The following is a 27,000-nucleotide window of genomic DNA, read 5'->3' on the forward strand; positions in this document are numbered from 1 at the left end:
ATGGAGAGGGTATGTTCGTTTTTTAAGTTTATATTTCATTACATGGAAGCACGACTTTACAACATTACTTCTAGAGTACTAGATAGATCATGTTGCCCGTCTGTTTGATTTCTTTTAAAACCATTTCGGACCACCTGATTGCCTGATTGACAGCAATCAGAAAATTGACGTAAAATGAATGAAGTGAAGGAATGAATGAAGGCAAGTGACGTAGTGTAGTGTTGTGCTAGCATGCCATACTAGTAGTAGTTGCAAATTGCACTGCAGTAGATTGTAATGTCTACAGCATGCATGTTAGCAGTGTGATAATTATTCCTCATCTGTTGAATGATCTTTCAAGTTTCCTGAGCATTGCTGAAGTCCCAGACAGACTTTAGATAGCAGAATAGTCTAACTGTGGTCAAGATAATGGTAGATTAATATAGGTCTATGTAATGTAGTTCTAGTCTACTGTGGCATCCTTTGTAGTAATTAGACTGACACAGTGAGAGCCCTTCCCACGCACAGGAACAGAGGGCTAATCAACCAAGTATCCAAGTATAATTAGGATACCCATGCATTACTATTTGCTAATGACCAGTAGACGATGCTACAAGTTGCAAATATCAAATAAATAGAGTTCTATGTTAGAGTTAATATGTAACGCAAACAACAATATGTGAAATACTGATATACTACATATAATGCAATTATTATATTAAGTATTATACTAGGGTTTAACCTGTTAATAGCAACTAGAGTTTGCAAGAATCTTCAAGATCCAACAGTCGCAGGCAAAGATAGCTTCACTTGGACTGACCACCATATCACATTACAAATCCACTTTGGATTACTTCCAATTGTTGTGCATGCAAAAAGAAAGGAAAACAATTTTGAAAGTTTCGTCTCTGAATTTTTGTAGGATTCATGAGGCACCCTTTCCAAATATTGTGTAAACATATTGTAAAATGTGATATTGTTGATAATTACTTTTGATAGCGACCATTTTGCATGTATTTGTAGGAGACGGTAAATCTATGTGATACATATTTTTTGTGTGGTCTCTGTAATTTGCAGCCACTACCATTCACGAGAAAGCGTCGGCACTCGTCCCGCCAAGGCGCCAGCACGAGCCAGGATGAGGAAGAACAGCCCCCTCGCTCACGCCTGCGGACCGGAAGAGCTGCCTCGCGGACAAGCTCTAGCTCCATTGAAATTGTGGACGTTCTACCGGATAATTCAGATGGTAAAAATGCGCCAGCTGCAGACCCTTTCTGTGATTGCACAGACATGCAATGCAGTGAAATCTGTGATGTTTTCATGCATGCAGCACACACTGAGTGCTAGTCCATGCATCAGTAGTGAATGCAGAAATACTGCAGTGAAGTATAACATTAGATCTTGAAAATGCTCAGATTTTATCATTAGATGTCATATACATCTAGGTGATGCTCTCTATCAAGTTTTTTTATTTGTTTGTTTGTTGTTGCTTTTTTTTTGGGGGGGGGGTATTACAGAATACTAGGGCAGTTCGTCATTTTTTTTTTCACAAGGGCTTCCATTTGTTCTTTGGTGAAATGACATCTGACTTTCTTTTGTAACCAACTATTGGATTGGTAAACTATCATTTAGATTATTCTTACAGACATTTGACTTTTCCCTTCCTTATCCATGTGCCTGGCTAAAAGGCACACAAACTTTCATTTTTCATGTACATGTGTATTTATATGAGGGAAAAAATGATTGCATTAAAATGGTACTATTGGTGGGTTTTTTTTTTTTTTTGTAGGTTTGTTTCAAATATATGCCTGGAATAATGCTTATTTTCCTAGTTTGCATATTTGGCTTTACTGTTAGTTTTGTGCTGTCCCTATTGCATTAAGAATGGCAGCTGATATTTTATTTGAATATCGTACATCAGGTCATGAGATATATAATACTGTAGATATCGAAAGTTGATCTTATATGGTTGTTTTGAGTAATGATCATACATGCCACAGGTTTCAGATTTTTGTATGGTGTTATACATTTTTTTTTTTTTTTTTTTGAGACCAGTGCCACATGAAGTGTGCAGAGGTAACATTCTATACTTGAAAGCCACTTTTCCCCCCACATTTTTTCACCCATCTTCGTCTTCTCATACTGGTGAAAGTTTTGCTCAGTTTTGTATCTGCGTGCATTGTATTTGTCATTCTTGTCCGCACAGTAACCATTGACCTGTCTGCGCCGGTGTCCGTATGCGTTGTGGACTTGACAGACGAGCAGGAAACGGCACGGAACCCGGGCTTGAGACGCGCCATCCCAGAGGACGTGGTGGATCTGACAGACATCCCAGACAACCAGACACATACAGACAGAGGTAGCTCATAACCCAGACAAAATGCATGTGATAATTAGTCGTCATATATAACATATTTCTGAGCATCTTGTAACATGCTCAATTCTCTCTATTGCATCCTTCGTCGCGACAGGTCCAGTCTGTACAATACGTGCAGCAGCCACGGGCAGGGTGTATATGCAGTAACCCTACCTAATTTTTTCCTTTTTTATCATGACTAAAACATTGTCACTTCACAATAGAAATGCATTTTCAGAGCTTATAACTGTGATATTTCTTTTCCCTACATGTAACAATTGGTGAGAAAATCTACAAAACTATGCTAGTGAGGAGATAGAGATATTTTTCCATGTTTGTCGTGTACAATCAAATAAACTCATGCTGTGCACCGGCACAGTATCGTCATTACATTGTTTCTGAAATTGAATAGCGCCACTGCCGTTCAAGTTTTTACAGAACATGCAATGGGGAGAAGTGAGATCACAACCTTGTGTGATAGTGTCAGCATGTCTTGATTGCTCAGAGTACACTGCAGTGCTTTGTTGGAATAGAGGTTATGTGTCATAGCCTGTGCTTACTGTAAAAATATATATATTCCACTATGGTCTTGTCTTGCGCAAATTTCACAAGTCAACTGATATTCACTTAAATGAACAACCTACCAAAATATTGCCTCCTGACACCCATGTGCAATGTGTATTGTCTCTGAAGTTGGAAAATGCTCATTTTACTTCTTTAATAGGGATGGTGCTCTAATCCCATTCCTGTGGATCTCAGTTGCAAATTTTACTGTTCTTGAAATTGTTTGAAGTTGCGAACTATTGTGCTCGAATACTGTAAAGGCATAAGTTTTTGCGGTACATTAATTTTCTTGTATTTCGCGCTACTTCTGGCTAGTGCAAATTCAAAACCCGCATAGATATCTTCAAAATTTTCTCTGCACATTTTGAATGGGATGACAACAGGCCTCGAAATAGGATTTTGGAGGGGCAAGGCCATTTAGAAAAGGGCACTTTTTCCAAGAGGCCAGGGCACTTAAGTCAGTCAGAGGGGCACCAAGGCCACATTGGAAAGGGCATGTTTGGTGTTTATGAAAAAAGAAAGAAGAAAAACAAACAAACACACACACACACACACACACAAAGTGCAACACACAACAAAAACCTCTTCCCTACAGCTGTAACACATTCCCGATCTCCGCCTTTCTATCAGGTGAAACGACATTTTTTTAAACAGGAATAGAACAACAGTAGGTATTGATTGAAACTCGACACCCTTTCAGGCCAGCCAGGCCAGGCTGCCATGAAACTTCAGAGCACATTCCGACAGCTGGCTGGCAAAACCACAAGGCAAAGGAATTTGCGCGCACGTGTAGATTGCTATGATTAGTCTGTGACAGACAGTTCATGACCTCCAAGAATGCGCCAGTACGCGCGGTTTCTTCTGTTGATTGGTCACTGCAGTGATTGGTCTCTCTCTCTCTCCACCCCTCCCCATTCCCCAGTCTGGCACACCTTGGCATCGTGGGATTTTTCTTTTTTCTTGGTGAACTTGGTGTTCACTCTTTACTACTCTATCTGAATACTGTATGCGCTGCCTAGCTAGTACATACTCGCGGCCGCTGCGCTGCGGAGCAGTCGGGACGGTAAAAGCCGGTCGGGCATACAAGTACGTACACGTCGTCTCGTATCTCGGAAAGATACTTTGAGTTTGAATCAGGTACTTGTATATCGGGACGCGAGTGAACTGAAGGTATTATATTTGAGATCAGGAAAGTTGTTCAAGCTTATTAAAGAGACTTTGAGAAAGGGCATATGTATCATACGTCATAAATGATAACTTTCATTCTAAAAGGGCACCACGGCCCCAAGAAAAAGGGCACATTTTTTTTTGGCCGTAACTTTGATCAAAAAACAAAAGGCATTGCGGCCAACGAGAGGGGCACCGACGGCCATGGCCGTCGGTGGCCGTCGGTTAATTCGAGGCCTGTGACAATTGCGCATCGCGAATTCAAGAACCCGTGAATATATTTTTGAGCCGCTCAGCACAGAAAATTAATCATGCGAAAATCAATCAACGTTTACAATCTATGGTGTAAACAGTATTCCTTTGTCTCCTCATTGATTCCATTTGAATTCCTTCTCATCATTTCTGGAGAGTTGGAATTCAACATTCTGGACTGTTTGAAGTCAGCGTATTGCCAAAGCTTTGTTCCTCTGACTGCTTGTGTTACTTTCAAATCGGACATTACGTTCTACTGTACCTTGAAAGCATGTTGATGATTTTTACTGTTAGTCTGTTTCCCTTTTGACTCAAAAAAGTATCAAGCATTGCATGGCTTTTTTCATTGTAGTGAAGTGCATCAATAAACCTCCCTTGTGCAGCCAGTTATATATCCCAACCCCCAATTTTTTTATGCCTCCGCCACGTAGTGGTGCCGGAGGCATTATGTTTTCGGGTTGTCCGTCCGTCCGTCCGTACGTCCGTACGTATGTCCGTACGTACGTCCGTCCGCTTTCGTTTACGCGATAACTTGAGTAATATTTACTGGAATTTTACCAAACTTGGTCCAAGTATGGAGTATGATGGGGCAATGATTTGATTAGATTTTAGGTTAAATCGGCAAAAGGTCAAAGGTCAAAGGTCAAGGTCAAATCATGAAATTTATCCGTTTACGCGATAACTCAAGACTGTATGGAGCAAATTTCACCAAACTTTCTTGGAGGATGATGTATGATGGGACAATTACTTGATTAGTTTTTCAGTGAAGTCGGACAGAGGTCAAAGGTCAAAGATCAAGGTCAAATCCTAAAATTTATCTGTTTACGTGATAACTCAAAACTGGATGAAGCAGCTTTCACCAAACTTGGTCCAAGGATGATGTATGATGGGACAATTAGTTGAGTAGATTTTAGTGACATTGACAAGAGGTCAAAGGTCAAAAGGTCATGGTCAAATGCTAAAAATGTTGCTATTTCCCCCATATCTATGCAATGCCCGCAGTTATTTTCTTGAAACTTAGTGTAGACATGTACTACTGCATAAAGATTCTCCAGAGAGAGTTTCATGTCATAAGGTCAAAGGTCAAAAGGTCAAAGGTTAGGTGAAAATGTTGCAATATCACATTTCTCACAAATGGTTCAATGTATCTTCATGGAACTTGGTACATATGCATGTACTGACTGGCAGGGATTATCTAGGGAATTTAGGGGTCATGGGTCAATAGTCAGGGGTCAAAGGTCAAGGCCAACTCCTCAAAATGTGACTATTTCCCTCATATATGCAATAATTGCATTATTAGTTTTAAAATTTAATATATGTACATGTATTACTTAATGGAGATTCTCTTGGAAGTTTCCAGCCAGAAGGTCAAAGGTCAAAGGTTAAGGGTCACAGGTTAGGTTTAAATGAAAAAAAAAGATATATTTTGTACTGTAATTACACTCTTTCTTCATACCTTGAAATTTATACTCAATGCATAAACTTATAATAAGGTCGGTCAGAAGTCAAGTAAAAATTTTCAATTCCCCAAATATGTGTACCTGTACTCTTAAATAGACAATTATAGCAAACCCAGTTCGTGGAAAGTGAACATTCAAGATATTTCTGATAAACCTGTTATTTCGATATTTTGCCAGTTATGTGAAACTGTCATTACACATTGTGAAGACATTGTACTATACACCTATTGGGAGAATCATGCATTATGGCGGAGGCATCAGTCGCCGTAGCGACATTTCTAGTTTTAAAATTATTTTTCTTTCTTTTTTTAGATTCTAATATTAGCGTATTCCTGAAATTACAAAACAGCGCAAAGACACAACTCAATGTATAAAGTAATTTAGTGGCTCTTATTGTATCTCAGGGTCACTGCCTCATGTTTGCAATTTCAATGTCATCACAAAATCATGTACCATTAAGTCTGACTATATTTCATCAACTTTCATCTAGTTTAGTAGATTTCATCCATGTTTGAAAACTAACTAACATTTTACAATAATGCCTGGTCTGCCTGCTGCTTGAACTAAGGCAATAAAAAAGTATGTAATACGTATGACATAAAGTCTGTAGAAAAATTTGTCCTATTTTAATAATCAGCTCTAAATTACAAATGACAATATTACACTTGTCTAGACAATGTCATCTGGATGCTGTAGTGAATGTGCTAGAGTAATTTCTTAATGTCTAATGACCCACTACCTTTCTGCAGTAAACCATAGAAAAGGGTGATAGAGGGATAGCTGCAAGTCCGGCTACAACATATTTTCTCTCATTCAAGACACCATTGTTTGTATTCAAAGGAAGCTTTGAAGTTTCACCCCAACTTGATTTAATTTGTCAAGCTAGTTCAGAATTTTCCCATATTTAATCCAATTTTGTGTCCGAGAATATCTCTTAATTGTCTCTCCTCATGTAGTTGACATTTTGCTTGTTCGGAATGGTATCATATTCATTTCAAAATTGACTTAATGCATTGACATAGATATCACATTTTGTCATTTAAATTAAAAAAAAAAAAGCTCTGTACATTATTTTCTCAACCTGTTCGATTGAGGGAATCTCTTTTCACTCATTCCATGATAAATCATTGATTTGGGAAACTACAAAAATGACATCATGTTAATGGTGATTCATTGGTACGCATATCTATATACTTAAACATTTTCAGTAATTCATCAGTGTATGGAGGTACAAAGATTAGCTGTTGATGTTTTTGTGACTTTTCTCCAACCTTCTCTCACATTGAAAAGCAACCCCAAGGAGGAGGAGTAGGAGAGGGCGGCCAGCGAGGAACTCGCAACGCTCCAGCATCATCCCCATCCTTAGCGACGACAGCGATGAGGAGAATGACATCATGGTTCTCCCCGAAATCAACATCTGCAATAGCCACCGGAGGTACGACACCACTGCAATAGCTTGACTCCTGAAGATGCATAGTTGTGATATGGCACAATCATGATGTTACCATATCATAATATATAGTGTCATAGGATACATGTTAAAGAATGTGAAAATCCTTTACCCAAAAGAATGTAAACGACTTCCCGACAATAATGTTTAGTGAAAGAAAGATATTATTAAGAGGGGTGAAGGTTCTGGTGCGAGTTTCTTCACTTTGTCTCCCTCTACAAATTAAATTTGTTAAGATCGCAACTGCTGATCAGTAAATTAACAAACATGTCAGAAAAATGGAACCAGTGGGACTCGAACCTGTCATCTACTGCTTTCCAGGCAGCGACACTACCACCAGGCTGTCCCTGGTTGCCAGCAGTGACACAATATCTTTCTTTCATTTAATATGCCTTGTCCGCCTTGGACTACTTAACATAACAATGTCGGAATTTCGGAGCTTGGGTATTTGTTCAATGTTTATCGTGTCACTGCCGGCAACCAGGGACAGCCTGGTGGTAGCGTCACTGCCCGGAAAGCAGTAGATGACAGGTTCGAGTCCCACAAGTTCCTTTTTTCCGACATGTTTGTTGATTTACAGATCAGCAGTTGCGATCTTAACAAATTCAATTTGTAGAGGGAGACAAAGTGAAGAAACTCGCACCAGAATGTTTAGTTCTTGTTCTACTCTCTCATCATCATCATCGTCCAGTTTTGATCCAGGTTTGTCCCCGATAGCAGGGGTGGCCAGATTCTACTCACTCTCACAGCCATCAAGCGCTCTCACATCTTCTGGCAATTCTGTCTGATTTAGGGGTTTTCCTTTGTCAAGCAAATCTTTCCAAGTTCCTCTTCCATCTGTCTCTTCCATGTCTTCTTCAGTAGTCCTTGCTTTTGTGGCTCATTTGCATTAAACTCTGGCACTTTCCTTGGGTCTAGGTCAATTACCCCCTGGACTATTACCTCAGACCCTTCCCCTGCCCCTAATCCTAATCCTGAGCCTAATCCTAACCTAACCCCAATCTTTACTCTAACCATATCATTAACCCTAAAAAGACTGGGCTTTTTTGGTAGCTCGAAAGACTGGGGGGGGGGGGGCCTGAAGGGCCCCCCCTTAAGATCTCGGCCGTGGATCGCGCAATCGCCGCGGAAATTTGCACAATGGTAGTGTGCGATGTAATCTACAAGATTGTATATTTAAATTTTCCAAAATAGTCTTCTTTCATTTTATTTTGATTAATTATGCTAATTTATGCGAGAAATCAGACTTTTTTATCTAAATCAGTAAATAAAGCTCCAAAAGTGCTCATTTTTGGTCTAGATATTCTTTGTATCATTCTTAGCAAATGTACTTGAAAAAAAATTCGGTATCAAAATTAATTTCTTATTTATTTTATTGTTTTATGAATTTCTTATACATTTCTTTGTTTTTTCGACCTTTTGTTTTTGTTGTTTTTTTCAGTAAAATTTGTGGCAGACCCTTTTTGAAGCAAAATACTACTAAAACAAATTGATTTTAGCCATTGAGAGTAAAAATAAGCATATTTATATGAGCCATGTGATAAAACTCAATTTGTATTGACTTTGTACACAAAATCACATTTTTGAGCCATTTTCGGTCTCACGTGCATGTACAAAAAGTTATGTAACTTCAAAACCGTACCCCCGGGCATCACAAATTTGGTGTCAAAATGTGCGGGAAACTCAAAAGAAAAAAGTCATAGAGCATCGCGGCGAGAGCATTGCGTGTTGCTGAGTAATCGCGCGAAATGTCGAGGGGGGGGCCTTTTAGGCCCCCCCCCCCCCCAGTCTTTTTAGGGTTAAGGGGGGGGGGGGTAATTGTCCTCAGGGGATAATTGCCCTGATACGCTTTCCTCAGAATATGATCATCATCTTTCCTCGGTACATAACAAACATGACTTGTTCTATTCAAATTAATGAATTCGTGCATCAGGTTGTTGGTGTGGGGTTTTTCTTGGTCAGTCATATGTGACCCTGCACCTCAAAACAAACAAAAAGTCGCCAGACATGCATTTTTAGTTAAGACCGTATTCTGAAAGAGCAGACTTTAAGCTCTAAAATGATGTATAACTCAAATCAAATGGACTCTCCTAACCTATCTAAATATTGGAAAGAAAGCACAAACTCTGGAAAAGTGTGAACTGAGAAAAGAGGCTCTGAAGTACAGTGTCTATTCAAGCGCATAATCTTTACCAAACCGTGCTGGCTGTGCGATGAATGGGACAAAAAACAGGAAGTAAACCACCAGAGTAACAACAATGAAGGGATTATCAGATTAAACTGAAATCAAGCATGCCTCATTAACACATTCTGTCCATAATTAATGCCAACTTTCAAAGCAGTAGCACTATCCTCTCAAAAGTTATTAGAGTTGAAAGTGAAGAGTGTGGACAAGGTTTTTCAGAAATGAAAAAGGGATTCTAAAGACACACCTAATCACACTATTCTACCAAAAATGTTCAAGATAAACTGCTAAAAAAACACACTTTCCTGCCCGTTTTATGATACCAAATTTTAGCATAATGTAAAAGAAGTCCCGCTCTTTCAGAAAATATGAAAAAGTCAAGTTCGGCTAGGTTGACCCATTTCACTTATTTTCAGTCCTCACGCAAAATCAGTGTGTGCGACTTTATGTTCGTTTTGAGGTGCACGGTCACATATGAATTTACCTTGAATTTACCTTGAATTGCCACACCTCCATCTTCATGTCGATAGATTGCAAAGTGTGGCAGGGTTTAGGGGGCTTCGTAGCCCATTAGTATTAACCCAAGTTGGACAGTTTCTTTTTGAATGTGAGGAGTGTCTGTGAATTTGATGACATCTTCTGGGAGTTTGTTCCAACTGTCTACCACTCTCAGGCTGAAAAAGTGTTTTCTTGAGTCCAATCCAGGGCATGTCTTGGCAAGTTTCTGACTTATTCTACTCTGTCTTTTGGGTTTTTATCTAATTCCTTGTAAATTTGTTACTATTTTGTTTTCAGGCAAAGGGAGGAAGGGACACTTAATAACACAGATGCTGCTCACTTAAGACACAACGGAACCACACCCAACAAGAGAGCCATCACATGTCCAATTTGCATGGAGGACGAAAATTCAGTAAGACATCATCTCTTCCTCCCTTTCAGAATTTTCCCTTTCTGTGTGTCACATGATGCAATTTTTGGTACACTGGGGTACCAAATAGAAATCCATCATTTCGTTGAATTTTTTTATTCCTTAGAGCTGTAATTACGATTAAAAAAGAATAGAAAAGGAAAAGAATTCACAACAGGGCTGAATAGGCATTCCCATCATTATCACCGACTGCTAAAATTTGGCATGGCAGTATGTAACTGTACATCTTATGAACATGAGATGGTACTACACAACTGCATAAACCAAGGGTGTTACAATACCCCAGGTAGTGGCGTGGTGCATCATATACAGTGTACTATTACCACCTTATATAGTCTCCATTCTAAGTGTACCATCCACTAGAGGTCATTCCATTGCTAACACTAAATTGACCTTCAGATTCTTTCGTTCCTTTTTTTGTCTAAAGGATCTGATATTATTCCAGTACAGGGATTTTTTTTTTTTTTTTTGGGGGGGGGGGGGAGGAGTGACAATAATCTTGCGATCATGTTGGTTGGTGGCTTTGGTTTATGGGTTGATGGAAATGACATCCCCTTTTTTCAATGAAAGTTGACTCATTGAGTGTACTGATGAAGAAAAAGAATGTGGTAACATGAGTCCATCTGAAATCAAGTGGTTGACTACAAAGGGCTTGGAATAAATGGTTAGGAAGGTATGAACTACCCCCATGAATCTGTCTAAACCAAGTGAATTGATTTGCTACTCAGTAGTCTTCATCAAGGTCATATCATGATCTGCTCTTCTTTTCTTGGATTTGTTCAGCCAATATTTGACCTAGTTGTAAAGTTAACAAGCCCAGTAAGGCATAACAATGTGCCTCAGTCCAACAGGAAGTCCATATTGACACACAATAAGGATTAGGGGGATCACATAATCTCTATTTACTGACAGTTACTTTCCAGACATCTGTGCCAGTTGGTGAAGACAGCATTCCAGCGTGTTTGCCAGTTGGTGACCGAAGCACATTACGGGTTAACTATAACCTTTATGAGTCTAACAAGGGTGTTACCTACAGTAGATTACTGTGACAAAAGGAGTACTCAACTGACTCTTTTTGAATTAGATAATTTGTCTATTATATATCTTCACAAAGCAAAAGGCAAAAAATACTTTTGGGAGCTGCCACGTATGATTCTTTTAAATCAAATGTAAGCGGAATACAAATCATTCAGAGACAGAACCAAGGGTACAATGATTGCATTAAAGGCCTGAAGACAAATACTTGGCCTATTCATTTTCTTTTTTAAGCAATAAAGGTGGAGTATGAATGCACTTAAAGTGTAAATGTTACTCAGATCCTTTTAGAGGCATTGTTTACCATTTGCAGATTAAACAAAACCCCAGATTTAGTGCTTTAAAATAGTTATAAGATGTGAGTTAGGGATAGGAACAACCAGTGTAAAAAAGGTAATCAGTATAATCATTGTTAAGTATTGTTAAATATACAAAATGTGAACAATAGTTATAATAAGATTGTTCCTGGACTAAACCATCTGTAGGTATGGTTTAGTGACAAAAATAGTAATATCTCCTTGTACATTGTATTTTAGGCGTTATTGCAAAAAAAAATTTATTGTAGGATGTTTTGTGATACAACTGACCTACACATATGCATCAAATGTGATAACTCGAACATTTTTGAAATCACTGCTCCCAAAGGTGAACAGAACCTTTAAGGATTTAAGAAGGTACCATAGAAAACAACCCAATCTGTGAGGTTACAGTCCCAGCATACAGTTGGCAAGCCCATACACAGTTTGCTAGCTTTAGTGGGCTTGCTAACACTACAACTTGGTCAGGGTGTTGAATGGCTTACTGAATGCTCAGTCCTTATGATAACTGATGATATAGATTTTTTCACTTTCTTTGCATATTATAATATACCTCTGTGTCTTTGTAGTGAAGGCCCTCACTTGTGTTACATTGATGTTCATTTTAAAAGTTTATGAAAAGTTCATCTCCATCTCCCCCCCCCCCAAGAAAAAATAGAATAAAAATTGACAGAGTGGTGAAAGTTTCATCACAATCGAACAATATGCAATGTGAATGCTGCCATCTATTGCTCAGTTATACCCAGTGTCATTTGTCTGTCTGGCCATTGAAGTGTGAAGTGTCATCCTAGTCATGCAGGCTGCATAGTTTACACTGTCCCATAATGGTTCTCTGTTTTTGGTACAGTACATTGAAGAACATTCAGAAACAATTGCACCAGCTAACACCAAACAGATGTTATGGGGGGGGGGGGGGGAGGGAGGGTGAACTCCTGTGCCGTCAATATACTTACATGGGAGGGAATTAGGGAATTTAAAAAGAAAAAAATGTAGTCTGTACCACAGATATAAATAGGTAGATTGATCAAGCCCATTCACAACCCACGCGTAGCTTTATAGCCAGTTGCGCGCCACAGAACTCTTACGTGTAAGAGTTCTGTGTTGCGCGCACATTACATGCCGCCATTTTGTTAGTCTTCTGTTACGTCATTACTTGCAGTGAACAGGGGGGGGGGGGAGGTAAAAAAGAAGAAAAAAAAGTCAGCGTAGGCCTGCGCTATGCTGTGTAACTGTGCAAACCCTGTTTTGCGCGCGCAAGCCGTGACGTAACAAAAGACTAACCAAAATGGCGGAGATCGCGTGCGCTGGCTATGCTTTCAGACCCCACTTGATCATTCTACCTATATAGTTCTGTGGTCTGTACATGCCCTGAATGAAACATGACTGCTGCCATCTGTTGTTCAGATGATACTAGTGTCTGCTTTTCAAAGCATGGACATAAAACCTACAATGATCCATGTACCCAGAGAACAGTCATGTGCAAGCTAGTAAAGGAGCTTGTGTAAATGACTGACAAACACACAAACATACACACACACACTGACAAGAAAGAAGGACAATGCCTTTCACTTGTCACAAGCGCTCCAAGTTGGTCTCAGTTAGGTGACTCCTCACCAGAAAATTTGATGGCTTTATCAGGTGCCAAGGGAGGGCATCTCCTCTTGTTATACCTTGTAGTGTGGTGCACCCACGATAGGAATGGAATAGTGGTCCAGGTCAAGTGGTTAATAGAAGTGGGACATGTATGAAACTGGGTCATGTGTAACGTTGGGTCATTGGGTCATTCCTGATATTGGGCCATGGATTGTGTGATATTGGGTCATGCAGCATCAAACCAAAAATGGGCCACATATCTGCCAAATGTCAATCCACTCGCTGTAGTGTGTTTTGCATTAGGTCTGTTGTGCTTGACTAATGAACTCGGGGCATGGTAGATCCACTGTGTCAAATGTGTGAGATTCATAGCTTAACAGATACTGTACATTCACAAAGGACTCTCATTCCAGCAACATAATGCATGGTATTGATTATAAACTAAATGATTCACTGATATGCACTTCTAAACAATGATAGTATGTGATGTTCTGTACGTAATGTGGGTGGTGTCTGGTGGTAACTTGGCTGGATAGCTCACCAGGTAGGGGAGTGAGCGAAATGTAGTAGGTTCAGGTTTGATCCCACTGACTGACTTTCCATCATACTTAATGTTATAAAATATGTTTTGAATTTTTTAAGGGATATTGTTGTCGTTTAGAAGTATGATTTGATCATTTAGTCACATCAGATCATTAGAATGTGTACATTACATAAATTTCATTGACAATATGGGCAAAAAAATATGGGCAAAAAAATATCATTTTGCCCAAGCTTTTATCAAAGTTATTCAAAGCTGGAACAGTTTATTCTCAGATTCTATCATTTTTGTTTAAAAAAATAAATAAATAAATAAAAATAATGTTTGGGATGCCTTATGTATAAAAAAAAATGTTTTGTAGTGATATAATTCCATTTCTTTTCACCCCTGTATTGACACTCTGGCCACTCTTTTAGAGAGCCAGTCTTGTATGCTGGTTTAGTGTGTAATTGAGGACACCATTGAGTAGGCAAGTGCAATGTTATATAAAGTGGTGTTGAAGGTATTTGGGTCATTTCTGTGCTAGACCTATGTTTTGAGATATTAATGTAGACTACACCCTGTGAGAAAAGAAAAGTGGAATTGAAAAGAGAAGTAGTGCTGCAAAAAAAGATAAAACCTTTAAAAAAAAATAAAAACTTTTTGTGAATTTTTAATCGTAAAATCTTCCTAAAGTTGGAGCATATGAGTGTCAGTAGGTGTCAAGTTATGTAACATGGCATGTTGAGAGCAGCTCAAAGTAGGACGCCCTCTGTTGATCACAGTAGGGGAGCTTCTCTTTTGTCTAGTGTCACATTCATGGGAAGTCTATGTCACGTCTCAACTGACGAGCATGGGATGGGATGGAATGGGATGGCACATCGCATGTGTCAAAAGGAGAAGGCGCAGAATTTCTTGAGTTCCCGTCTGAAATAGACGCGCCTGACACCGCGCTCAATCACGCCACCAGCCCGGAGCCATCTTTTAGCTGTCTCGTCTTGGCACTTTGCCCCCTTCCTCCGGTGTAGACTCTCGTCTGGCATGAAGTCCCCAAGGTGTGAAATGAACTATGGTCGAAGCCGTCCTGGTGCGACATTCCGACATTCCAGGGAGTGATATGTTGTCAATTATGAGGGAAGATGCGTTCAAGCAGCAGGAAATTCTGAGGGATGGGCGTTTGGTGTAACCATGCTGTACGAGTCAATTTTCTATGGGATATCTTTCCACTGCATGCAGAGTATGCTAAATGTAATTGACATATCTAGCCACCTTTTAATATTTGTCTTTCAGTCTCCAATTGAGATAACAGTAACATAAGAAAGATTTTGCATAGTCATGCAAAGTAGTTTTATGCCATCGTAATGAGCGAAAAAAAGACTTAGATCGTGAAATGCTCTGGCTTCGAAAACCAGGGTTAGACTTTGTGTTTCGTATCTACTGACAATGCCTCAGCTTGTAGCAGCATGGAGAAGCATCTAGCGTGAACATTAGACGTGTGGGTACAGCCTTGGTTAATGTTAATTTCAGACACATGTGTTACAGCTGATAATGCGATTCTATATGGTCACTGTGGTCATTGCTGAAGTAATTTGATACCTGGACAGCACTGGCTTGGCTTTGTATGAGCACCAATCGTGTCCAAGCATGTCCGCAGCATCACCTAAATTCTGGTATTCTGGGTACACACAGGACTGCTATAGCTGAAGCATGAAATTAATATTCATCGTGAAAGGCCTTGATCTCATGTTGAACATGACTCGCATCACTCCTTGATGCTGCCCTCGTCTGGCAAATTAAGACCAATGGACGCCTGGTGTCGGATCGCTTTATTCCCACCCCGGCCCAGATGCTCTATGGCGGGTAGGCCAAGGTGTTGCAATGGAGGGGCTGCATCCCGAGACCCATCAATCAATCTGTCGCAGAGTCGGTCTCATCATGGGCACTTTGGGGAACGGGTCTGGGGGGTGTGGGAGGCAGGAGCCTGATGTCCTGGCCTTCCTCAAGTCTGGACCCGGGAATGGTTGGGAGGTGACAAGTGCGAATGGAAGCAAAGGTCAAGGTTACATCCTACAGTAATCCTTCTCTACTTGCCAAGGCAGCTAACTGGTTAGAGGTGCAGGCAAGGTGCAAGCAAGATATTTTTACAGTCACTGTCAATAACATTGGGGCTATCTTTTCTTCTTTTTGTTAAAGGAGATACTGTATACCTTACACAAACCCTTCCAACATAGATACAAAGTGTCTTCAAAAGAAGGCTCTTTGCTTCTGATTATATTTAAACTAAGAAAATGAAATGTGACAATATTTTGGAGATTTCTATTTTTTGGTGGTTTTATATAGATGTGAACCTGAAAAGCATGTTCACTGCAACCTCCCTTTTGCAGGATGAATATTATGATTGATACTATTTGTTTTTATATGTCATCTGCTTAAGTTGTGCATAATTACTACCTGGAAATTGGAAGTTGGCTATGTTTGGCATGCAAATCAAGCTCTGCAATGAAGTCTATGTTCATTTTTTCTTTGAAACAGAATCTACACGAAATATTTAATGTGTGGGACTTAAACACATCATTTGACATTCAAGTCATTTAACCTTGAACTGCTTTTAGCTTAGCTCAAATGATGTAGTAGGTACATCAGATGGAGAAGTGTATTCTTATCACCAGCTCATCTTGCTTCCAACAACATGGAAGCTGACATTGGCAGATACTGCTTAAACCATCAGATGGTTTTGTCGTCTTGTTAAGAGATGGTGCTATGACACATGGGTTGAATTTACTGTGATGTCAAAATATCATGTGTCAACGTACTTAGTGAAGTTTGTGAGTAATGTTGTTTTTGTCTTTTTTTCAGGCGAGGAATAGTATGAATAACCTTGTATGCCCAGTACCAGTTTGTATTTTCATGTTGAACGAATGTTCTCGTCTACATGACATGGAAATCCTGGGACATGTGACCTATTACTCTAAAAGTGTCAATTTTTGTAGTGTTGAATTTTTTGCACATTTCGTGTTACCAGAAGCTAGCCCAAAAATAGAAGCGTGTGAATATTTTTGCTTTGTATGAACCACTATTAAATGTCTTGATGTTGCTGAATTAAAAACACACAAAATTCATCTTTCCCAGCCCAGGGCAAAATAATTACTCACGCTAAAATATCCACTTGTACAGTAGTCGCTTTTTCAAGCAGACGACATATGTGAGCATTCACAAGTAGACTCAGTGCAGAGCTTCCCCCCCCCCCCCCACTTTAATTGACAGCAGACATCCCACTCTAGTTGTGGATGCACTATTTACCATCTAAACATTGCAATCCTTCCCCCACAGTACGCTGGTATGGTGACAGGGAGGTGTGTGAACATGCAAGTATGTGTACAATATCAATGGGAGCACTTAGCGTAATCTTCCGTCAAAAGCAGATTATGTGACAAACGAATGACAGTGCTGCAGCAAGAAACACTGGTGCAGTGCCGTGAGAGAGGCCCACAATGCAATTTTCATTTTGAACCGTGAACTTTACAAGACATTTTGTTTCCAAACCGTGGATAACTTCATTTTAATGTAGAAGATTTATAAAGAGGAATGAAACAAGAACCTGAGAATTCAGTTTTGTTCTATATTTATAGTGTGCACATGTAACACCACAGAATTGATTAATGAGTGCTTATATGTCTGTCTGTTAAAACAGAAATTAGATGTGATAAGTACTATGCTAGTCTTTTTTTTTTCCAGACAGTTAACTGCATACTTCCTTGTGTGATCTTTCTTTGGCGGTTTAAAGTCTGATTTCTCATAATGCCTTGTTAAAGAAAGGAGTATTTAAATTACCATTAAAATTAGCACACATACAGCACAGATATGCATGCAGACAGACAGGTGCAATCCAGCCTCAATGCTTACACTTCTACATGTAGCATTAGTGTGGACAGAAGGGGTAACTGCCCGACTAGGTTATCATTGAATGGGCTCACTATTTACATTGCATTAAGACAGATTTGCCTGATCCCCCTGGCTTGACCAACATCTGACGACTTCAATCAGGCCGTGTCAGGCCAGCGGGCAGCCAGCGGGCAGGCAGGCAGGCGGCGGGCGGATGCAGTGAAAGTCTCACAGTTTAGAACACTGTGTGCATGCACAACTTCTTGCTTGGAATTCAAGCCCTTTTTCAGTCGCCCTTGTCGTAGTTAAGTCTGGATTAGTCTTCATTTACCAGGCTTTTGCTGCGTGTCCACAAGAGACTGTGGCTTTCTTGAACTTGGGTACATTTTTAACCTGTTGAAGACTAGTTCCCCCCCCCCCCCCCATACTTGGGCTTCGGGCAGGTAACAATGGAAAATAAGTGTTATAGCAAAATCAGCTCATCCTCAATGGGTTAAAGTTGTAGAATGTGTCTTCAGTTGGCACATTCTTTATGTCGTTGCCATGGGAACTGCTTGACTGACATTGTTTAAAAGTATGTAGGATATACTGCACAGGCATGCTCTATGGATTTCATATGGTTTTTTTTTTCTTTTGTGAGGAATACTTCAATTAAACATCAAAGGACAAGAGAAAGTGAAACCGAATGCTTTTGCTTCTGAAGATCCTTAGGGTTGAGCGGTGGATCAATGGATAATTTGAGAATATGTAAGTGGTTTTGAAGTCACAAGTCATGGGGCAAAATCACAGGCTAGTAAAAAGCATGATATTATACATTGTATAACAACATGCAATGAAACTGATTGAACTAGTATTCTCTGATAAGTTAGCTCCTGTGATAAATCTTGCATCTAGATCAGGTAGAGATTATTGTCAAGACCTTGGACAAATTATGTAGTGTAGCAATTATTCAGTAATTTTAGAAATACAGCATGGAATTTTAGCAAACTTGGTATAATGTTGTATTATACCAAGTGTTATGTTACATTACAATTTTGCGCCCCTCTGAGAATTATTTTTTACCTTTAATCACTGAGCCATTATTGCTTGTCATCCACAGCAGCTCCTCATAAAGTCAATAGATGCATGTCTGGGGATGAATCTTTGATGTATCTCTTTTTTTCTTTATATTGATGTCAAATTCTTTTTTGTGCCTTTCTTTTGTGGTCTGATCAGAGTAATATCTACCTTTAATCTCCAGTATGTCACCAGCCTTTCAGTATGTGTGCCATCTGTTTACACTATTTTTACTTGATGCGATTCTTGATCCTCTGCATGTAGCTGTAACCCAAAACCTTTTTATGGCATACAGCCTCATGTCAGAGTGGGTGTGATTGCAGAATTATTTCAGGAGCAGAGATTTGATGTGCCGTCATGTAAACAGTCAGAATTGGATTTTGTAATAAAGGCTGGGAGAAGTAGATATGTCCCATTTCATTCAAGTCGTATAAACATCTTCCTTGTGAGGGCCTTTGGCAAAAGTTATTAACCTTTATACTCTATTTTGTCTTACCACAATACCCTGATGAAGTTGCAGACATCGAAAAGAAAAAACAAAACAACAACAACAACAAACAAACAAAACTCTATTTAAGGTGATCAAGTTGAAAGACAGGAAATTTGATGTTTAAAATAAATCATTAATTTGATATCCTAACTACTTTTTGTGTGAAACAAGAAACTTATTTCTTAAAGCATATTATTTCAAGCTGATTTTCCTCAAAACTGTGCACACTTGATAGCCAGCTTTCTTACTTTTTCTTTGTTAGCTTTTAGGGCATAAAGTGAAAAGAAATCAGCATATCATTGACAGCAGTAACATCAGAGATATTTTATAAAGCTAAAATCAGAAAAGGTGTGTGGCAACTTTATCAGGTTTAATAGTGATGCATCACAGATCCACTAGCTCAGAGAAAGTTTCCTTTTGCAGACTAGTTGTGTATACTGTTGATACCATATTCACAATTGACCACTTTTCAGCAGTTATACAATGTAAGTTCCATTGTAACTGACAGTTACATGCAGCTGCATTTCATGTCAGCATGATTTCAAGTAAAAATGTCAGACCTATCAACTAAGAATTGAGGGAAAGTTGACCTTCTACTTACATGCAATGTGTGTACTGGTAATTTGAAGTCTCCAATATTTGTTTGAAATCTTTGCATACAGTGTATTTTGATGGTATCATGCTGTTAAAGTTGTACAATTTGTATGTCTGTTTTAATTCATGAGACATACAAGATCTGTGCCCTTTCTGTACCATTATATCCTTTGCCAATCTTCTGTCAGCAATGAAATTAACTTAAGGTGGTAAACCTGTACAAAGCTGTCCAAAGAGTCAAATATAACCATTCCATACAAGGGCTTCTTTTTATTCATATATATAAAAGTACATAGATGTATGCAATGGAAGTACACATAGTTTTGACCTGAACATCCCTGTGTGGTTGAAGATGGGGAGCACCAAACACATCAACAGATGCCTCTGTCCACAGTCTCACTCCAGTGTATCAATTTGGCTGCTGACACATTTCCATCAACCCCACATTTGTCAGTCGTCCCATTTGCCCGGCCCTTCCTTGTCTTCTACTATTCACAATACACTTGCCCCTCCCCATCCCCCCCCCCCATCCCCCTCTCCTCTTCTCTTCCTCCACCTCCCCCATTAAGGCATCCCAGTCTTCTTTTGCTGGTTACATGGTGATGTGTTTCTTGGCCCAGCCTGGGTATTCAGAAGGGCATAGCAGCTGTGTCCCAGGTGCTACCCAAACCACAACCCCAAGAAGAAGAAGACGGATTATCCCAAATAGATTTCTCCTTGAAGTAGTGGGCATACATGCCATGATGGAGCCAAGCTCTGATTGCTCCTCCCCTCAACCCATCCTTCCTCCTCCCCCCCCCCCCCCCCCCCCCAAAGAAGAAGATAGTATGGAAAATACTAAAAGAAGGAAGATGAGGGAGTTGTTATGCCGGACTGGTTTTGGAATGAAGGTAGCTACGATGCCAGTAAGTCTGCATTCTTGTCTAGAGAATGAGGTCATGACAATTAGAGAATGTTTCAGCTTGGTCTCGGAGTCCTGGATTCAAAGTGGACAGGGTTGCTTTCCTACTACATGTACTGTGCTATTCATCCAATGTTCATATCAGCAGTAGATATGGAAAGGGGGATGTGTGGGAATGAGGTATTTTCCCAGAACTTTGTGAAATATATATATCATTTTGATATTGTGGGATATATGCAGCATGAATGAATTAATGCATTATAATTGTCATCATTTTATATTGAACAGATATTTGCTGTATCCTGAAAGTTTTGCATTGGGTCATAATCTGACAAAATAATAGTGGCTACATGTATAGCGCACAGATCCACCTTTCAGTGCTCATGGTTCTTCGAAACCGTTGCTATCATATTAAAATTTTGCAATCATATCATTAAAATTATGTGTTTTAGATACCAATATTAGAATATCAATTTCAAGATTGACCTAATGATATCAATTGAATCTTTGACAGTCAATGAAAATGGGATGGGCAACATGATGTATGAAGAGGAAATCTTTCAGCTGGACTAGTTGAACCCCTGTATGAATGAAGGAAATTGGAGACTTGGCTTAGAGATTTGGTTTGAATTCAGTGACACAAAGTTAGTTTTGACTGTCATTCAGTGGTGGTCTTCATCCAAGCTACATCCAGCCCCTGAATGCTCATCATGCATTTCTCTTGACCTTGGGGACTTGAAGCAACGTGTTTACGTCGAATATCACATTCAATAGTACATGCGATATACCTCAATAGCTGAGCCGCGAATGACGGATCGGTCTTTGGCACGTCAAGCCCTCTTCACCGCAGTCAAGACATGACAACGTCCGTCAAAAAAAATAGTCACTGTACCCCCTTCTCGTCCCCTGCACTTTGTCAACCTCCGGGACCCGAGTTCAAAGTAAATCATTCTCCAATCGGCTCGTGTAATCGCAGCGCGGCCAGTCAGATCAAAGTACCGTCTGGCCGGCTTATGGTGCGGCATAGGTGTGCAAATTAGATTGTGGCTTGTCGTCAGGCTGTCTCGCTTCACACACGAGAAAGTGTGACATTCTCGGCAAATGTCAGCATGGCAGGGCAACGCTTGGAATAGGAAGAGAGAGACACCGACAGAGAGAGACAGAGGCAGAAAAAGAGAGAGGGGGAGAGGGAGAGAAGGACTGAGAGAGAGGGATAGATAGAATGTAGGGGAATAGATCAAGAGAGAGAGAGAAAGGTAGACTGATTAGTCACTGAGAGGAAGGGAGATATAGGAAAAGGTAAAAATAATGATTTCAAAGGTTAAAGGTCCTGTTTACCTTTGGGAACAGTGATTTATAAAATTTTCAAGATATGACATTAATGCATATGTGTAGGTCTGTTGTACCACAAAACATCCTATCATATACAATTTTTGCGATAAAACCTAAAATATAAGGAGATATCTGTATTTTTCTCAATAAACTGTAACTTTAAGACGGTTTAGTCTGGAAACATAAATTATTCTAACTATTGTTCACATTTTGTATTTTTAACAATATTTAACATCGATTTTACCGATTCAAATTTTAAAAGTGGTTGTTTCTATTACTAACTCACATTTTAGAACTATTTTAAAGCACTAATGCTGGGTTTTTGTTTCATGCGCACATGGTAAATTATGCCTTTAAGCTAAGGTTTGTAGACTGATTTAGAGAGGAACTCTTTTCAGTGATTATTCATACTGTTAAGATCCCTAAAATGTCTGTTTTGTGACTGGAAGCTGTTCTTGTAGATGGTTCATACAGGTATTAAAGCCACGAGCTTAGGTGTTTGTTCTGTTGCATCACTTTTATGTGTGGTATTGTCATGTTTTTTCCTCATCTTAGAATTTAATCGGTATAAAATCAGTTTCGCTGTATTTGAACTTTTCACCTGCTTGGAATCATTTGTTGATAACGAGCAACAGAAAGGGCTCAAATCTAGCTCACTTGTAGATCATCAGGTTTCCCTTTAAATCAGTCAACTTGACTTGCTGAAAATGTTTTGGACTGAAGTTAAGATATTTGCTGACACATGCTACAGAATGTTGTAGCCAGAGGAGAACATTGCATTCCATATGTGCAAAAGCATTTTAAAGGGACGCAGTCCTCACGAAATTTAAAAAAATATGTTGTTGTTGGTACCTCCAATGAACTACTTTCATCAAAAACAAACTTTCATATCACCAAATAAGCTCGTTCATTTCGGTTAAAAAAGTGTGACTCTGCAAATGAGCAAGTCTTGGCGGAGAGTCATACGTCATCGATGCACAACTCTTTCCAGAGGTGTTCTGCTCGTCATCCCTAGTTATTTATAAATACATGTTTGCTATTTATTTTTATATTAATTGTATATATAAATAAGCTTGAAATATTTTGTTTGAAATAATAAAACCACATATTGTCACATTTTATGAAAAAATCAGATATGATCATTTTGAACACTTAAATTGGTTTTCTGAGGCACGGCTGTCAACTTGAGAGTAGGGCATCAATGACGTTGCACCTTTTGGCAGGCTCTTACACGATCGCTTGCAGGAATTATTCTTTAAAAATCGTGTACGGAGACAATTTTTGATGTCCACGCGTATAAATTGGTGAAAGGTTATATTTTTTACTCTTCTTAATTATCAGTACAGTGAAAATCTCAGGACTGCTTCCCTTTAAGAATAAGTAAATAGATGGAATTAAAAATCTTCTAAAGCCATTTGAATATTGTTCATCTAACAGAGCACACAGTTAACCTCTTTAAAGCCTTATTGGTCTTGTGATTGTAATATGGAGTTTGTAATTTTCCACACATCTCTAATCTAACCTTTATCTGATGAAAGGCATTGTGTTCATGACTGTGCTGTTGACATGTCAAGAAATTAATATCCTTTCACATTCTCTACGGCGAGGTGATTAGATTCCTTCGGGCAAATTTATTGTATTTAGGCCTTGCCTTTTTCTTAGAGGAAAAATGACAGAATCCATGCATGTGATGTGATGTGAACATGACTATGAAAACAATCAAATGTCACCCGAGAATGACATGATATATGCCTGATATTCAACAGCGCGAAGACATAAAACATCGCAAACACATCACAATCTGACTCGTGGCCATAGCTGGATATTGAGATTCATTAAAAAAAAATTAAAAAATGATGGTAGAAGGGTGTAGCTGCTTGAATTGTACCTTGGATCTCAAGGGAGATGAGTAAAAAAAATGGGGAGCATTTTTTAATCACTTTGTGTATTTTTGTTTTTAGCAATATCCTGTGACATCAAAAGAACAAGACTTTTGCTGAGTATCATGTATGTAGCCAAAGTTGAGGATAGTGTGTGTGGGGGGGGGGGGGGGGGATGTTAACAAGCTAATCATTCAACACTTGCAGCTCCCCGCCACTGTCCAAGTAATGGAAGTTTGTGGAATTAAATGGCTAATGACAGGTACAGCTGATGATTAAAAAGCATCACTTACTAGTCACTTCAGTCTCTCTGTTTTGCCTTCATCCATCAACCACAAAAATTACGCTCCCTCTCCTCTCTCACCTGTGCTCGGCCCTACAGAGTTGCCAATTTAGAGATCAGAGGGGAGTAGGTTCATGTCCGGAACAGAGCTTTAGTTAGCAGGACCCTGCAAAAAACTTGACCAGCATGAGGCTGGAGGTGAAGTCCTACTGTTTTCACTCAATGGAACTGTTGACCTTTCAGATTCATACTGATTTGTAATCTTTTCTCGCCCCCAGTGGCTGCCCATGTTTCCCCCCACTGTTAAGTACTTGTCACTCTAGGTCTTACATAACATGAGAATAACCTCAGGTGCAATTTCAAGAATGTAGACATGCGAAGAGCTTGCGTCAGATATCTGTCAAATTCCATTTTCGTTGAAATATTGGGCAACAGATTCATATCTCATATCAACATTGTGCACAACTCATCTTCTAGCATAGAGCAGTTCTTGTATGAATAGATCTGGGTGCTTTATTGTAGTTGAGATGCATTTTTGTGATACAACTGTGAAGAAAACAAGAAAAGCTTCATGTACACATTAAGAAGTTAAATCTTTGTAGGTAGATGATTATAAGCCTCAACAGTACCTGCAATTCTTTTCTTAGGATACAGATAAGTTTAAAGAAGGATTTAGCATTTCTGTACAAGGATTTAGACATGTTCTACATGCCCTGCTAGGCTCTTCCTGTAGTAACATACTCTCTAGATTTATCTTCATTCAAGACACAATACTCTTTATTCTTTATTTATTTGGAAGAAATGAGACAACTACAGCTACCGATATGATCGCCTCACCTTTGGGGGCATGGTGACGTTTAGCTTTTTGAAAGCATTTAAAAAGAAAAGAAAAAAGGGGTGCGTGCCCATTCTGGCAAACGGCCATTGCAGAGAAATATTGCCTTGAATCAGTGATGTGATTAGCCTATTTTGACAACCTAAAGTGGACGTGCTCTTAAAGGGCCTCTCATCACATATATGTCGTAGGCAGTATGGTCTTGTATATTAAGTGTCCACAACGTGTATGTCCCCTTTAATACAGTAGATGCCAAGGGACCCTTCTCTGTCATGAGTCAGTATTCATCGTGACATAACCTTGGGCATGAATCAACCTGCACTTCCAAGAGTGCATGTAATAGGAAAAACATTTGATGTATTTCTTGTGAGCATGTCACTTTCTTTAGAGACATACAAAAGTGCAAGTTGGCAAGGTGAATATTGTTAGTTTTGTCTGAAGTGTCAAATTTACATTTTTAGTGCCAACTGACATGGTCATAGTGCATATAATCACATCATTCTTGTAATATATCAACATTGTCAGAAGTAAAATTAAAGAGGAGTTCCTGTTTAATCAGGCCTGTAGTGTTTTTGTCTTTTTCTGTTGAGTTTTGTGTGGTGTTCCCCTTTTCAGCTGGCTATCACCATACAGTGATATTCAAATTATGGTCGTTTTATGGCTCATTGTAATTACAATGGTCATGCATTCTCCCCCTTTTTTTCTGACTAGTTGAGAGAAAGAGAAAATGTGATTTTACCTCTAAAGCAATCAGTGTGAGATGCTGATGGTTCGCTCAATCTGTAATGTCAGTAGCTTGCCCTCCAACTTTCTATCCATCACTTTGTACCTTGTACACTTCACACCACAAACCACAAATATCCATCAACTGTAACCCCTACTCTGATGAGCATGGGGTGCTCTGTGTACCTTCTCCACAAACACCATTTAACCCCACACCTCTGTTGAAGAGTGGTGCAGCCCCTGTCTGTCACCACATCCAGATGGGAGCAGCGATCAGCTCGCGTGTTGCTGAAAATTTAGCCAAGCGTCATCAGCAGATTTCATAGCCTTCTATCTTGTATGCCTGTTACTCAAATGTATACAGAATCTTTCAGTGTTTCTTTCCCAAGAAACATGGGCAGGTGCTGGAGGTCTATTATGTTCCTCACCTGTTAAATACAGAGTACCCTTCCCAAACTTTGGCTGATTACATTTTAGTACCTGTGCACATGTGTAGTTTAATTGCTACTGTACATGGCGCACGGGAACACCATACAACATGACTCGGGTTTGAGGAGTTTGTGACACCAGGCGATTAACACCTGATACTCAAGAAAGAGAAGGGGATGGGGGAGAAAGTTATATATTATGGAGTGCACACATTTTTTACCTCCTGCCCCATTCAGTATCTACCAGCTTCATCTGATGATGCTGTTGGTAGTCATCATGGACTTATGGTAGTTACAAACCCATTCACAGTTAGCACATGCCATAGTTGATCACAATTTTTGTATTTTTAAACAAACATATCCGTCCAAGACCTCCCATTTCATTCAATTTTTTTTTAAGGAAAAGATGAATGGTCTCAACAAATGGAAATCATGCATGTTTGATTTTGCCAGTTTGTGAGTAAAGTGAATGAATGCAGATGACAAAATTATGAGGAACTGATGTTGTAATTTCATTTGTCTATTTACCATTTCATTTTCTCTTTCTTTTTTCTTTTTGCAGATAAGGAATAACGGCCACCATCTAATGTCGACAAACTGCGGCCATGTCTTCTGCCGGCCCTGCATCCGTGCCAGCATCCAGTCGCAGCACCGGTGCCCGACCTGCCGCAAGAAGCTCACAATACGACAGATACACCCCATCTTCCTATGACACTTGCGGGCGTCCTCCGTGTCAACACTAGTACCGCATCTCAGATACTGCTGCTAACCGACCCTACCCACACCACCA

At 39.5% G+C, this 27,000-nt stretch overlaps 1 protein-coding gene across 1 annotated transcript; it reads left to right on the forward strand.

Annotated features, from left to right (window-relative positions):
- On the forward strand, positions 1-27,000 carry LOC139715537 (E3 ubiquitin-protein ligase RNF4-like). The gene is made up of 6 exons (XM_071627104.1): positions 1-9; positions 1,003-1,225; positions 2,186-2,338; positions 7,069-7,213; positions 10,209-10,323; positions 26,773-27,000. Exons 1-6 carry the CDS (start codon positions 1-3, stop codon positions 26,920-26,922), a joined length of 795 nt encoding a protein of 264 aa, XP_071483205.1. The 3' UTR covers positions 26,923-27,000.

The sequence above is a fragment of the Diadema antillarum genome, unplaced genomic scaffold (genome assembly GCF_040938485.1).
Source record: "Diadema antillarum isolate AM-2024a unplaced genomic scaffold, OU_Dant_1.0 scf00000050, whole genome shotgun sequence".
Lineage (NCBI taxonomy): Eukaryota > Metazoa > Echinodermata > Echinoidea > Diadematoida > Diadematidae > Diadema > Diadema antillarum.

Bases quoted from the DNA above. Each gene is read 5' to 3' on its own strand.
- LOC139715537 (XM_071627104.1), top strand. The intron at 7,214-10,208 runs GTACGACACCAC...TTTTGTTTTCAG, and splicing joins ATCTGCAATAGCCACCGGAG to GCAAAGGGAGGAAGGGACAC. The intron at 10,324-26,772 runs GTAAGACATCAT...TTCTTTTTGCAG, and splicing joins GCATGGAGGACGAAAATTCA to ATAAGGAATAACGGCCACCA.